At 38.4% G+C, this 16,594-nt stretch overlaps 1 protein-coding gene across 1 annotated transcript in view; it reads left to right on the top strand.

Moving 5' to 3' along the window:
- Window positions 1-8,935, top strand: part of SP4 (Sp4 transcription factor) — a 47,324-nt gene extending 38,389 nt beyond the window's left edge. The window contains exons 4-6 of the mRNA XM_032783473.2: window positions 1,350-1,581; window positions 1,821-2,020; window positions 5,397-8,935. Coding sequence (XP_032639364.1) covers window positions 1,350-1,581; window positions 1,821-2,020; window positions 5,397-5,644 — 680 coding nt within the window. The 3' untranslated portion in view covers window positions 5,645-8,935. The remainder of the gene's footprint in view (window positions 1-1,349; window positions 1,582-1,820; window positions 2,021-5,396) is intronic.
- Window positions 8,936-16,594: the final 7,659 nt, after the last annotated feature.

Raw genomic sequence — 16,594 nt, forward strand, 5'->3', positions numbered from 1 at the left:
GTGGAATGGATATGAGCAACACATCTCGAAGAACAACAGTTACAAAGGTGAGTAACCGTCTTTTTAAAGACGGTTACTCACCTTTGTAACTGTTGTTCTTCGAGATGTGTTGCTCATATCCATTCCACACCCACCCTCCTTCCCCACTGTCGGAGTAGCTGGCAAGAAGGAACTGAGGAGCGGACGGGTCGGCAGGGGTATATATCCGGTGCCGTAGCAGCGCCACGCCAGGGGGCGCCCTGCCGACCCGCCGGGTGTTGCTAGGGGAAAATTCTTCCGACGAACGTGTATGTGGCGCGCGCACACCTACGTGGAATGGATATGAGCAACACATCTCGAAGAACAACAGTTACAAAGGTGAGTAACCGTCTTTTTCACTATTTTCTAGCATTTGTGTAACTTTCTGTCATATGGTTGCTGCTACTAGTTATTCCTTTACCTTTAATGGTAGAAGTTTGTACTGTGGATCTTAAGGTCTGGAATTCAAACTGTGCTGACTATCTCTGTGTGGTGGTTGGATGAAGGCAGTCATTACAATTGCATATGGTGGAATTTCAATTTTTTCAGTTTTCATTTTTAAAAACTGGTAATTTCAGTAAAGTCATTAAAAGTATATTGTTCAGGTTGCAAAGTTGAGCACTCAAAAATTAGGAAGTGCCATAATTTCATAATTCTATCAGAGTAATTACTATCTGAACATGTAATTCAAGAATATTTAAATTCAGCCATACATTGGGGCTGATTTAAGGTTGCATGGGAAATCTTAATTCTGGCATTTTCTACCTTTTACATGCTTGACTTTGCAGCGTTAATGTTCTTTCAGTATAAATTTGTTTTGAAGAAATCCTAATGGAATGCATCAAGATACTGCATATTTTTATGTATAAATGAAGTTTGTAACTCAGTTGCTTGCAAAAATAGTAGGTTCATTCCATAAAATAACTTAAAAAATAAATGTGTGAGAGTTTTAAATAGGAATATGGTTTCCAAGGTTATTCTAGGGAAAAGCATCAACAGTAGAAAATGAATTCTGTGTATCTGATGTATCTCTTCATTCTCTAAAAAAAGATGCCTGTAAAACTAGTTATTTCATGTTGAGAGCACACATTTTGCTTTACTGTACTCTTTTTATAATGAATTACATTAATCAGGGCTCCCTGAAGTTGTGTATAAAGTCTGTTTGTAGTATACTGAAGCACAATAGTAAACTAACTGAGTTTAATATTTTTTGTGCAGTTTTCGTCCACCTACGGTGGATATTCTCTTGAACAAAAGTCATATATAAAATATTATGTTGTGATCTTTCTGAGATGATCACTAAAACTTACAAAGACTTTCATATTTTACAGGTCAACAGCAAGGACAGGATGGAGGCATGAAAGTACAACAAGCCACAATAGCTCCTGTAACTGTAGCCGTAGGAGGTATTGCCAATGCAGCAATTGGTGCTGTTAGTCCTGATCAGATCACACAAGTGCAGTTACAACAAGCCCAGCAAGCTTCTGACCAGGAAATACAACCTGGCAAGAGGTTAAGAAGAGTTGCCTGCTCGTGTCCTAATTGTAGAGAAGGAGAAGGAAGGTAATGTTAGTTTGTCAGTTAAACTTTAGGCATCTTGTCGGCCTGCCTTATTTTGGGGGCTTTTTTCCTTGTATTACTGTCATGTTTTTAATCATGTCCATAGGAAATCATCCTTGTAAATTTTCTATTCAGAAAGAAGATTATAATCAACTTAATTTTACAATTTCATATTTTTCCTTAGAGAGCTGATAATATTTTAAAATAAAATCACCTAACTGCTTAACTTTTGATCCTGTCAGAGGCAGCAGTGAGCCAGGAAAAAAGAAGCAGCATATCTGCCATATCGAAGGATGTGGAAAAGTTTATGGGAAAACATCTCATCTCCGGGCACACCTTCGTTGGCATACTGGAGAAAGACCATTTGTATGCAACTGGATGTTTTGTGGCAAAAGATTTACACGGAGTGATGAGCTGCAAAGACACAGAAGAACCCACACAGGTTAGTAAACTGTCTGTATTCGATAGAGTACTTCCTTTAATGATGGTGGCCATCGGTGAACAGTGATTTTAAATCAAGTTTCAAGCTGTTTCCCTGCATCTGCATTAGAAAAAGATTGAGTTTAGGACCTGGTTAACTAGCTTGCATTGGCTAAAAGCCTGACCTAAACTTGATCAATTTTCCTAATCAAGACAAAGCCTTGGGGCTTTTTTACACAGGGGTTTAGTCCACAGTAACTTTGGTTGGTTTGATGTGAAAATGTCTACATGCACACAGCACAATTCGTTAGAGTGTAGTAAGTCCAGAAACTCTGGAATACTCTTTCAAAGTGTATTACGTTTAATGCAAATTGAGTTAGTGTGGTGCATTGTTCTTGTGCACACAGTGCTGCTGTGCACTACTGTAGCAGTCCTCCAACTGCTATCCCACACTGTTTGTGGGCATCCATTACTGATCTGTCTGTTTACCTGTGTGCCTTCCATTGCTCTCGGATTAAGTTGACTGTATGTCCATTCTGTATTTAAAACCTGTCATGGGGCCAGAATTTGCCTGTTTGCTCCTGGAATGTAATATATCAGCATTGCTACGACATGCCCCCAGCAGTTGCTTAGAGGTGTGCTGAGATACTAGATCTTATCGTTATCTAGGGAGCAAACTCTTGTGAAATAAAGATGTGTTTGTGGATTTTATCAAGTAGATGTCCATGAGGGGCCATGACCAGGACACCAGCCATTGCCAGATAAAGAGCAAACAGCTAAGAGGATTTACATTAAAATGAGGGATCCCAGGAAGTGGTCTAGCAATGGAAATGTAATCTGTCCTTATTTTGAGGAGCTGGACAGTATTTGATTAATTACACCACTGCTGAACTCAGATTGGTTGCGGACAAGCAGCAAGAGTCATCAGAGGAGGATTTACATTAAAATGAGGGATCCCACAGGCCCCATCAGATGCGTCTTGTGGGGCAGAAGCCCTAGCCCTACCACCCCACCACACACACCCTGGCTCTTGAACTTCTTCTGAAGATTGTCATATACACTTCGGAGGGTCAGTAAGTTCTTCTTTGATGCTGGTTCTTATGTGGATTCCAAACACGGAAGAGTAGCAAGCAGCAGTCACCATGAAGGTAGGTGCAAGGACTCTGGAAAAGACCAAGTCTGTGAGACAGCATGACCGACCGCCACATTCATCGTTGTAGAGGGAGCAATGGCAAAATGAGTGGAGAAAGAGGTGTGTATGGAAGACGAACTGGCAGCTCAACAAATGTTCTGCCGTGGAATGTTGGTGACAAAGGCCAACGTGGCGGCGTATGCCTGCATGGAGTGGGCCATGATTCCCAGTGGAAGTGGAATGCCAGCTAGTTCGTCGCAGGTCGCAATGCAGCGGAAGATCCACTTAGAAGCACCGGTGGGGTTTGCGGAAGCTGCAAGTGCAGTGTAGATAAAAGACGACCACCCTGCAGACATCGAGGGAATGGAAAGTGTGCTCCATGGGTGAGGCATGAGGTGTGGGGTAGAAGACTGGAAGGTGTATACTTTGGTTGAGGTGGAAGGAGGAAGCCACCTTGGGTAGAAACTTGGGTGTAGACATAAGGAGACTTTGTCCTAATGGAAGACAGTGATCGGTGGGTCTGCCATTATGGCTACCAGTTCACTGATACAGCAAGCAAAAGTGATGGCCACCAAGATGATGACCTTCATGGAGAGGTGAGGGAGGGAGCAGGTAGCGAGGGACTTTGGTAAGAGTACAGAGGACAAAGTTGAGATCCCATAGTGGGGTGGGCCTTTGTACAAAAGGAAGAACATTAAGGAGGCCCCTGAGGAATCAGGAGGTCATTTGGGTGAGTAAAGACAGAGAAGCCATCTGCGGGACGCAGATAGGTGAACACAGATAGAGGAGTGTGCCAGGCCCGATTGGCGGAGATGGAGAAGGTAGTCCAGGAGAGGGGAAATGAAGATAGTCTGTTGGAATGTGGCAGTGTCGGGCCCAGGCAGTAAAGCTATGCCACTTAGCATAATAATAGGCATGAGTGGATTAGCGTCTGCTGTTAGTGAGTATGTTGTGGATGGGTGCAGAACAGGCCTGGTCTGCACATGATCCCCAACCAAATACCAGGCCAAGTGAAGAGGGCGCAGGTTGGGATGTCGTAGTCGGCTGTGGTCTTGTGTCAGGAGATCTGGGATGGTGGGGAGGAGGATCAGGGGGTGAGAGGAGAGGTGGAGGAGATCAGTGTTCCAGTACTGGCGAGGACAGGAGGGAACTAGGAGGATTACTGGAGGTTCTTTGAGATGTGTGGTCCCTATCTGGATTCAAATTCCGCCCTCCTTCCCCTCTGTTCCGGGCTTTTCTGTTGCTGAGAACCTGTGCAGCCTCTTAAAGCCTCAGATGCACCACGTTGCTGATGCATGATGCACACGGAGATCAATGGCCACGACTGTGAACAGTTCTGGCACATGGCGCCATATACACATTACGACTGGAATCTAGATAAAGACCACACATCTCAAAAAACCTCTAGTTATAGTAACTAACCTTCTCTTTAGCCACCCCTGCTATATGGCATCATTAACCACAGCAGCAGAGGATAAGACAGCTCTCCAAGTATAACTGGAGCAATCTCTACACCATTAATGCCCGTAGTGATCCTGGCAGCAAACTATCTCTTTGATTTGTTTAGGTAAATCCAACTGAATTCCAAAAGAGCCTAGCATCATGGACATTTCCAAATCACCCTCCTTTTATGTTTATAAACCTGCCTCGCTAGTAAATCAGTCCTTGGAGCACCATGGATAAGGCGGCAAGTCTGTAACAGAGGTTGTGGAAGTCACAGATTTCCTTACTTCACCAACATCTGGCTCAGAAGACCCCATGGAAAGGAGATCTGCAGGCCAGCACCATCCTAATTGGCCATCCAGCACTCCAGAGGAACCCCTGAATCTCTTCAGAGGGATGGCTGTCCTCAATCTTTAGGGGACAGTATGGAAGCTACCTGGGTCCCCTCTCAGCAGTTTTTATCTAGTATTTTAGTCATGTTCTCCTTCCATCCACTGCTAGGTTCTAAGTTTATGAAAGAGAATTCTTACTGAGAAGCTAAAATTCAGACCCTGCACGGAATAATCACAACAGAGGAAATATAGGCTACAAGTATATCTGCTGAAAACATTTTAAAAGGGAAGAGTAGTTTATTCAATGGATCTGGAAATCAGACATTTAGAGAAGATAAGGTTGTATCTATTTTGCAATTTTAGATACATCCAAAACTTTTAAAATGTTTTTGAATGGAGGGGGAAGGCTTGTTTGAATGACTGAAAGAAGTTAAATACCTTTAAATATCTATTTCACTGACATTTTTGTTTTTGTTTTTGTTTTAAATTAGGTGAAAAAAGATTTGAGTGCCCCGAATGTTCTAAGAGGTTTATGCGAAGTGACCATCTCTCCAAACATGTCAAAACTCATCAGAACAAGAAAGGTGGTGGAACAGCCCTTGCTATTGTTACTTCAGGAGAACTGGACTCTTCAGTTACTGAGGTTCTTGGCTCTCCAAGAATTGTCACAGTTGCAGCCATTTCTCAAGATTCAAACCCAGCAACCCCTAATGTTTCAACAAACATGGAAGAATTCTGAAAGGATCATTTATATGGACACCTAGTGCTGCACTTAAGTTTACATACCTTTCATGATATGGAAGTGGGCTGGTAAAGTGGATTACAGAGCAGGAAATCATGTTTTCAGTCTTGACTTCTGTAAGTATTCCAAGTTGGAGGGTCAGCATGAGAAGTGTACACTGGTGCAACAAGACAAATTTTCAAAAATACAAACAGCGCAAATTGACATACTGGATAAACAGTTGGGGGAATACTGCTTCCATACTGTACTTTTTTAGTTATGTGGTTCTATATTATATAATTGTTTTAAATGCAAATTTCCCCTCTCTTTTAGCATTTGTGTGTTGTGTTTGTAAAATCAGACAATATCAATATGACAGGGTGGATCTTGGTTAGGAGTGTTGTCATTTGGAGGTACTTTGTTTATAATCTGAATCTGTAATATTTTCAAAGGAACTTCTTTTCCCATAAGGCACAACAAAAATGCATAAGAATTGAGTGGTAACTATTTCTTTGCTCAGTTCTGTGGAATCTGTAAGTTGATTTTGGCCGTCTTTTCTCAAGTTTAGAAATTATTCAAATAGCAGTTGAATTTACATGCTGCAAAGCAGATCTGAGGTGCAGCTCAGATAATTTTGACCACTACATTATAGTAGTGTGTATAAATGACAATCACTGAACTCAGATTTCTCTTTCTTTGGAGAATTAAGAGATATTTAGATTTAATGTATACGTTATAAAAAATTAAACTACAGAAATATATTAACATAAGATTTTACAGAATTAATATCTTTATGTAGGATAATAATAAAATATGGAAACTTGTGTGTTTAAGTTTTGATATTCCAGTTCATTACATTTTAAGATATCAGGAATCCATTTGTTAACTTGAGTCACAAAACTCATACTTTTGAATATTTAAATTTTATGGGAATACTTGGATATTAATTGGACAACTGAATTGTTTAATGAGTGTTGTAACTCATTCTCTAGTTCTGTCCTGTATATATAAATTATTATATTATGGTGAAGGTGAAGAATTCTTTATACTTTGACTAAACAGCCAAAGAAAAGGACAAATTATGACATTTTAACAACAAAAAGGGTAATTGTAAATTAATGTATTTTTTTTCTTTTTCTTCCTCTAAAGATTAATCATCTTATTTTCTTTCCAATTGTAAGTGCATAGGCTGGTAAGGAATATCCACCACCCATTTTCTTATATAATCAATAATTTTGAGCCTCCAGCCACAAGAGAAACTGGGGCAAAAAGAAATATAGGTATCTTTTTATCATACAGCAGTTGTTTTAAAAGGTTTGATTATATTTCCAATATCTATTAACTTCATAGAACATAATTGTTGGAGAAATAAAACAACTGAGCATTTTTATGTAAAAACTCCAGTGCATACATGGAGGAAAGATGGCCAAATATTTCACATTCAGGATTTTGAATTATTTCCCATAGGCGTAAATGGAATGTTTTACAAATTTAGCCATTTGGTATCTCATGACAGTCCATTTTTAAAAATTTATACATCAAAATATTTTTATGATATAAAAGGGAGTACAGTGCAAGAAGGATTACTCTTTTTCCTGCAGGTTAAAGATGAACAGTTTATTTGGGAAATGTTTGTATGAGACACATAACAAAGATCTTGTGCATTCCCTCAGATAACATACTTCTCATATGAATACTTTATCAATCTTGTGATGTTTCATGTATTTTTGAAGAAAGAAATACCAATCATTGTTTACACTGTGTACACTTTAGGCCAGCCCTTTGTAGCAAAATATAAAGCTGAAGGTCTTTTGTACTTTCAGTTTACATTAAAAGCTTTGAGATTAAAGGAAAAACAATTTTACACTGTGGTTATAGATTTCAAGTTTCTTAAAGCTTTTGTAGACTTGTAACAGAGTCTTTAAATTTTAGTTGGGTTTTGTACATTCTTTTATATATTTTATTTAAAGTACTCTCAGCTGATGTATCTGGATTTAAAACGTCAGAATCAATTAGATTACTACATTTAATACAAATGAACATTAGGTAGTGCTAATTGTTAATGTTATATAAGAACTGAAACATCAAATATATATTTTATCATTACGCTTCACAATCAGTGCTATAAATTTCTTTATGCAAAAAAAACCTTTCCTAATGTTATAATCATGTTTCTTAGAAGTTAACGGTTTTTATAAACTGAAGGTATGAGCATTCTGCACAGCCATTTCATATTTTTTCATGCATACTTATGTATGCAGATAAGAAACTGAAGTCATTTTTAATCTACAATGAATCCCTGTTACAAATGTATCAAAATCTAAATCCGGTTGACTCGTAGTATCTAAAGTACATTCACTTATGTTAGCAGGTGCTCATTTTACCGCTCGAATTAGAAACATTTTGACAGTCTGTTCTGCATACCATTCTGAGTCCACTTTTCTGTCTTAGAAGGATCGTAAATTTCAATGTCCTTTATTTGACTCAGTGGGATATAGCTGTTGTAAGTAATAGGGCACAGATGTGCAGTAGTATCTTGTTTAATGGCATTTCACTGTTCATTCCCTTTTCCACTGTTATAAAATTTTGCTTTATTGTAATTATCAGTGCAAAGTGTATTTATCATGGTAGAACTCCAGTGTTAGAATAGTTTTTTTCTTACAATATACATTCTTTGGTTAGTTTTGTGTATGTGTTGCCGATTACATTAGAACTTGGTGTTAAGTCATTATTTATCACACTCTTTCACGAGAGCAGTAATAAAAGTGTGTAATTTAGGAGAAAAAGTTAATTTGTCAAACTTAGGTAAGCATGATGTTTAGGTCCTATTTTTCAATTTTATAACTGTTTTATTGCAACAATATTTGTATTTAAGTCTTCATTTTAATGCCTTGTGGTGTTTTTTAATGCATGTCACTGAATTGTCATCCCGCATAAATTGATGTGCAGCATAGGGTATTAAATCTACATAATGATTTTGAAACAGAGAAATAGTTGATGGTAAAAATGTAAATGTTTTGCAAAAATTCCTTACAAAAAAAGTTTTGTAGTAATATTTCACTTGTAAATTGTTTTCTAAAAAAATAGAAAAATGAAAAAAAAAAAAGACAGAAATAAAACCAGATTTCCCACATTCTAGAAGTTAGAACTGAATTCTGCCAGCAAAGCCTCTAAGGCATTAATTTGACATTTTTATATTGCTGATTTTTTTTGGGGGGGGGAGTAGATTTAGAACTAAAATTATGTACAAGTTGTTGCCTGCAATAACAGTTTTGCAAGTAACCTATTAAAATTCCCTTGAGTTAAAAATGTTTCTTCATTTAATTACTTATAATATGAAGCAGTAATAAATTATGTTTGAATGATCTGCTCATCAAGAAGAACAGTGGAAAGCAAATGCTTCTCAATGGAGAAGCATTGGCAGCAGCCTCGGGATTCGTGTAATTAAGACCTATACTTGCTGGTCTGCGTTCCCCAGCTGGCAGACTCCCAGCAGGGAATTAAAAAAGCAAATTCCCATTCAGTGTGAATTTTGTCATGCTTGTTCAGCTCTTAGGAATGGAAGTTATAGTTATGCCTGAACACATTCATTTTTATTAAAGAACATTACAAGAGGTGACTGAAGGAAACATTTAACTAAGATGAGAAATAGAAGAAACTAAGAAAAAAAATGTGAGAATTGCAGTTTTTTAAAAAAGAGACTACAGATGATGAAACCAAAATATCTCAATTGTGTTTCAGATTAGAAATGAATAAAACAAATGTACTGTTTCCATAAGTAAGATGACGGTTCTCACTTGAGTAGTCCAAAAATTATGCTGGATTTTACTTTGTTTCAGTGATATAGGTGGATTTGTGCTGCTGGAAAACAAAGTAACAATATTTTTCACTTTTGTAATGCCTTCTACCCATAAAACTTAAAGCATTTTATAATGAAATCTTCCAGAATTCCTGTGATGGACATACATAGTATTATGCCCACTTTACCGATGAAGAAACAGGTACAAAAAAATTGATTGACTTGCTCAGTGTTTCACATAAGATCTGGCATATATGGGAACAGGGTGGGTTTGATTTAATCATGACAAATCAGAGTTGGGAAGACTCGATTTAATCATGGATTTCTACATAAAAGTGCATTCATATTGGTTGTTATAACCTTAATACGTATTCTTCACAACTCAGAGATAGATGTAGGTTTCATTTTAGAGGGTACACATTATACATTTTTAAGGGATTTATTTTGAAAACTTTTCAGATTAGTTTTATAGCTATATCAGAAAATGAATGTGTGTTTGGTTATTTCATTTACCAAAGGTAACTGAAGCAGATATTTATGAAGCCATTGGACTATCTCATTCAACTATCTCCAGTTCAACAGGTTAATCATTAATATTTGGAGGATTTTCTTGTTATGCTGTATTTAAAGGAGAACATCACCAGACAGACATTTACATTGTTTTATTTAACTAAAACAACGATATGTATTCTAGATTTTTTTCTTCAGCAGCAAACATATAATATTTTAACAAAACAAACATATGAATTTTTGAATTTAGTTAAACATTCAAGTTTTTTAAAATCATGTTTGTTTTTGTTAAAATTGTTTTTAACTAAAATAGTTAAATGAAATATTAAAACAAAAAATTAAATTGAGTATGTCAGCCAGGTCAACATGAGAAACTTAAAATCTTGGCTTCTGCAGCTATCTCAGTCGTCTTCACCTTCATTTTCCTGTTTGTTCATAATCTGGAAAAGAAAAACAAGCTTTCCTGTTTTTTCAGGTCCCAAATGATTTCTCAGTTTGGAATGAATTAGTCCAAAGTAAGAAAATATTCTTTCTACACCGGCCAAAGAAGTTACTGCTGTTAAAAGTGAGATCATCACTTCAGCAGTCTCTGAATCCAAGTGCTTAAGTGACTTCCACCAGTTCACTGGTGTGACTTTCTTTAAAATATCAGCAAACATATATTTCTTGAATGGTTCACCCTAAGCTCTGAAGTTTATTATAGTTGGGATTATGGTAGGATGATTGCTGGATGTCGATATCATAGCCAACTCCTCTTTTTCAGCAGTTAAGGTTTGATCCCAGTACCCAGTATTGAGAATATTTGCAAGAAAATTAGCTGGAGATAGTGCTTGTCCCATTCGTTTTTTTAAAGTATATTTCTCTTTTTAAGCTCTGACTCAGTTCCTTCCAAATTTCAACGGCATCAGCAATAAAATTGCTATTTCCCTGCATTTTGTTCAAGGCTGCAGAAATAGGCTTCAGGGTACTCAGTGTGTGTTCAATATTTCTCTTAAGCCCAATGTTGAGAACTTTGGCTGTAACAGTGCCATCTATTTTTTCACAATTTTGTTTGCAAACTGTCATCAGATTAGGCCAGTTCTTGATATAGTGTTCAGAACAGTCCACTACTGAGTTCCATCGCATGTCTTGTGGGAGAGTTAGTTTGGTTCCTCCCACTTTTTTCAGATAAGCTGCTGCAAAGTGGTTGTTACAGAAATATTTTGCAATTTCAACAGCATTAGTCTTTATTTCTGGAACACTGAAGTTGTTGGCTAGGAGATGCATCAAATGAGCACTGCAACTGCATGTTATTAGCTTGGGACTCTCTTCACTGTCTTTTAAATTTCTTCTTATCTTGGATACATTTGTAGCATTGTCTGTGACCAAGCTGCGGACTAGACATTTGATTTTTTTTTTTAGTTTGTTACAGCGTCTAGTGCTACTTCTTATAAGTATTCTGCTGTGTGTGTATTTCCTGATGTATCAATTGTTTCTGTAAGAAGACATTCCCTTCTGTTGTCACACAAGCACTTACAACAGGATCATTGTGGGCATTGCTCCACTCATCAAGACTAAGGTTAACAATTTCACCCTCTAGACCTTTTGCATACTGCTCAATTTCTTTTTCATACACTTTATCCAGCAATTTTCCTGTGACATCTGCTCTATTGGATGGACTATATCCTGGTCTAATGACTGAACCATGTTAATGAAGTGTGGGTTCTCAATCATATGGAAAGGAGAGTTTGTTGCGTAAACAAATGCGGCAATTTTTTTCATCAATTACCTCTTTTTGTGATCTGTTGGTTCTTATCACAAACTTATCTATCGTTATTTTCTGGATGACGGAGATTTTTTTTTCTTTTTGCTACAGGTGATATACTGTGGCTATGTGACACATGATGGACTGAAACGCTATCATTGGCAGATAACTCTGAAACTATAGAAAATGATGGTGATCTTGAAGGTGGATAGTCTTCAGAATCCTGTATGTTGAGGATGGATTCTCCTAAACAAAATAAGTCAATGCAGTTATTATTACCATATTGCTCATTTAGTATTTCTCAATGCATTCACTGACACTCAGTACTACTTTAAAGGTGAAATTGTAAAAGCAAGATCTGCCTATTTCAGCTATCTATTTTTTATCACAACTGCATCTAAAATGATAGTACCATAGAATAACCATATTTCTTGCTCAAACATGAGAATTCAAGAGTAGTCCAGAAGGGAAGACAGGCAGTCCTTAAGAAAGAAGTATGAAATAAAAAAAGTTTACCAACCTGAAGATCCTGCATGTCAGACATGTTCCTTTCATCAGATTCAATGCAGCTTCCTCCTGAGAAGGAACACTTCTCATGATGTTGTTTCATTCGGACAACCAGGCCTTGCATTTCTTTGTTGCACTCTTTGTATTTTGCATGCAGGCCTGTCTTACCCACAGGTAGAGGAACTTCATTAAAATATTCCCAAACTGGGTTTCTTTTATGACCTGCTGTCATTATAGATTTTCCCTTCTAGTGAGAGAATGGTATGGTAGATCTCAAATCAATTAAAGGTACACTCAGGGTATGTCTATACTACCTGCCGGATCAGCAGGTAGTTTTCGATGTATCGGGGATCGATTTATCGCATGTCATCTGGATGCGATAAATCGATCCGCTAATCGATGCCCATACTCCACGTCGGCAGGAGGAGTAAGCGGTGTCGATGGGGGAGCCACTGCAGTCAACTCGCCACCGTGAGGGCAGCCAGGTAAGTCGAACTAAGATACTTTTGCATAGCCGAAGTTGCGTATCTTGTTCGAACCTCCCCCGCTAGTGTAGCCCAGGCCTCAGAAAGACCTCAAGACTTCTGGAATATGCTGCTCAGTTTCACTTTTGTTTCCACTGCCTGTCCCTCCCTTCTCACATTTATCTCCAGACTTCTTCTCCTTGTCCATATCTAGGCTTCCTCCAACAATCTTCTATTCATTGAACTTTTTGAAACTGCACTTTTAGAGAGAGGTAAGAGATTGACTCTGTGTTCACAATTTGCAGAGGGACAATAGGGTTGAGATCTGTTATTTCTCACCTCTATATATTTATTTATTTATTTATTTAAAAACATTTTTGCTGTTTAACAAGCATGTTATCTCTGGAGACACAAATCCACAGTTTGAGAACTACAAAACTAAGCATCTCTGATGGTATCTGCTAGACTGAGCACTGAGTCCCATAGAGTAGATAGAAAGATTAACCTAAATAATCTATACAGAAGCCCCTGAGACCCCATAAGATTGGATCCCTAGTCCATGAACTATTGGAAGTCATTTAGAAATTTTTTCTTAAACATTACATGAATATATTTTCTCATACTATAGAATTAGAATTTATAATCCCTATTCCATGATGATATCTTTGAACTATAATGTATCTTAATTAAAACTATCTTTAGATAGGTTTTTTCCTCAAAAAGCATTTTATCAAAAAAATCGATTTAAATTTAAAAAATCTGATTTTTATTTTTTTTTAAATCATTGATTTTTATCCACCCTGCATTGGAACAGAATCTAAATTCCTGAGTCCTAGTCTTGATTTAAGACATCCGTCCTCCTCTAATACAGATCTAGAATCCATGAGCTTCATTGTATCTACTTGTTTGATGAGATGTTTAATTTCAAGTCTCATTAACTTCCATTTGAGTAGAATGATAACTAATATTACACTAAGCTTTCAAGTGTAGCCAAAGCCTAACAGATTTTGAATTAAGATCTATAGTTTCATGTAACCTATTACCAAGTCTGTATTACAAAGTATTTTTAAAAAGACATTTTACAGGGCCACAGGATTCTTGTTTTTAGACGTTTACTGCTGCTGGATGTTTTAAATTTTCTTAAACTGTTGAGAAGAGAAAAATCTTCCACTTTGCATTCATCACTGTAGTGTAGTATTAGAAAATGTAATACAAAACTTAAACCAATTAGAAGACTAAGGATAAATATTCAAACTTTCATTCTGTCCCCTTTATATATGTGCCTTAAAATGTGGCCTTTCTGTCATCTACTTTTTGTCAAATGTAAAATGTAATTCAAAATAGAATTTCTTATACAAGCTTAGATACAATAGTAATAAAAATAATGCATTGTACATACAGTATATACATTGATATACTTTTGTGAAATAGATACTGTGCAGGTAGGCTAGTAACAAAACATTTTATATCCAGTTAAGTGGCAAAATACAGTATTAGAATTTTTCTTTAATGAGCATGGATCAGCTCCATACCTCCCGTTCCCACACCCCAGCTACTTTGCACCTTTTTAACAAACCTAGGAATTCCATTAGATTAAGGGGAATCGTCAGGTGGCATAATAGGCCCTATATCATTTTGCCCCTCCCCTGTTGTCTCATGAGAGAGGGGTATGTTAGGAGTTTCCTGAGGAAAATGAGATGTGTCTAGAGCAGTGTATCTCAAATGCAGCCACCGTAGTCGCATGCAGCCACCAGGGGCTTTTCTTGCGGCCACATCCTCCTAGGCAATAACTGAGCGGGGGGGGGGGGGGCGGGCGGAATGGACACAAGCAGTGGCCCCTACCTCAGGGCCACCAGCCAAAGTTGGACCCTGTCCCCCTCTGGGGCCACAAATTCTGGATGAGCAGGCAACCAGTGAGTTCCCCACCTTCCTGGGAGTGGTGAGGCTCAGACTTCAGCCTTGGTGTGGCAGGCGGCAGGCTCTGGTCATGGGACTTCAGACTCCAGACCTAAATCCCAGCCATGGGAGCCAGCTGTCAGCTTACCACTGCCCTGCATTGCCTCTGGCCCCTGCTGCTGCCCTGCTCCCCCATCCCCCCCATCACCACTGGCCCCCACTGTCTCCCTATCCACCTCCTCATCCAGGGTTCAATTCGTTCCCTAGCTTGCGGAATAAGGCTGCTGTGAAAATAGATATTTCTATGTTTGTTAATATCACTTTTCACAGCCTCCCAACTAGCTAGTAAGTCTGCTGTGAAAAGTGATATTAACAGACATACAATTACTTTTCACGGCAGCAGACTTACCAACTAGCAAGTCTTAAAAAAAAACAGGCAACCAAAAAGTAATAGAAATAACAACAAAAAAGACAAGAATGTGCAAAGCACCTTATTTGTGTTTCTATTCTGTTTAGGTCCAGTAAAGAATAGAGACAATTGTACATTATTATTGAGGCTGCAAATAAAAACATAAATAAATTACAATGTTTTGGACATGTATATGTACATATTTATTCCCCACCCCACCCCCCAAAAAAAAAGTTAATTAAGTGTTTTAGGAGTTGGTGGCCACACTCTGAGGCCACCAAAAAGTTTGTTGTGAGAACCCTTGGTCTAGAGCACTGCTGAGCTACAGCGATTCTTGGCTGCTGGAATAGATCCTTGGGGGCCATTGCTATAGGATGCAATTTAAAGCAGACCAGCTGTCCCATACACTGTAAGGATTGCTCTAAATTGAGCTGAGTTGGTCCCACAATCAAGGGATGTAAAGGTGGCCTAAAGCCACCCTTCAGGTGGTCCATTAACACAGCTGAGGATGTGGCTCCATATGTCTGTGACACAATGGAAATGATTTGCCATCACAAGAAGTATTGTGAGGATTTTCATTTTTTCCTCCCAGAGTTCTCAAATAATGGGAAAAACACATCTGTCCTCCAAGAACACTAAAGTCCAGGCTTCCCAGCCTGTTCACAGAGGGCTTTAAGTGGCTGTGATATCTAAGAACATCCATCAGCTAGTTCTTATTGCTCAACTGGAATTGCTCTCTTAAGTAACTCCATTGGCATGCTGAGGTGTTTTGTATTGTTTTTACCCAGATTCAAAAATACCTATCCACAGATGACTCTGGATCAAGAAACTTGTATGCCTCACTGCCTTGTGTAGATGTTAATGCTGAAGATATGTTCCATAGTTAACAGGTTTCGAGTTTAGCTTGTGAATATACTTAATTTTTTGAAAAGTCACTAGCACTGAACCACAGTCTCAATTAATTGCCTCCAATAATGAGTACAACAGCTGTCTCTTCTCTAACTTAAAACACTTTACTCATCCTCTTCTCCTGATTGATGTGGTAGCCTTTGAATTTCCCGTAGAAGGGAACCCCTTTGGGACCAAATTGAGACCCCTGGGTACCATGTAATTTTGGCAGTCTACAAGATCGCACCAGCACCAGCTTGAGTAATATTTCAAGAGCTGTCATTTTCTTTCTCTTGAGTCTGCTCCCCTCCACTGCAGCCTGACCTGAACTACTCTTAACCAGGATTTACACAAGGCAGCCTGCCAGCCCCAGTAGGATTTCAAAATGTCTGAAAAGCTCACTAAAATGGCCAGTTAGCAGAAAAGTTTGTCCTGTGAAACAGCCCAGTTTGTGTAGGTAATGGGGCTCTAACTCCCCACTTGAGGAAAATAATACCAAGTCCATCTCCCTACTCTCAGGCCCTCGTCCCCTGGCACTGTGCTCTGCTAAATTTGTGTCCCCCACTAAAAGCTACTCCAAAGGTAGTCCCTTATGTAAGCTGCTGTGACAGACCCAGGCCAGTGGGGTACAGAAGTCTGGTAGAGGTCACTGGATGAGTAGTTTTCTGTTCCCTGAGTGACCAGAGCAGGGACTGCACTAGAGTAATCAGGAACCTGCTAGAACCAATTAAGGCAGACAGGCTGATTAGCC

This window comes from Chelonoidis abingdonii, chromosome 2 (genome assembly GCF_003597395.2).
Source record: "Chelonoidis abingdonii isolate Lonesome George chromosome 2, CheloAbing_2.0, whole genome shotgun sequence".
NCBI lineage: Eukaryota > Metazoa > Chordata > Testudines > Testudinidae > Chelonoidis > Chelonoidis abingdonii.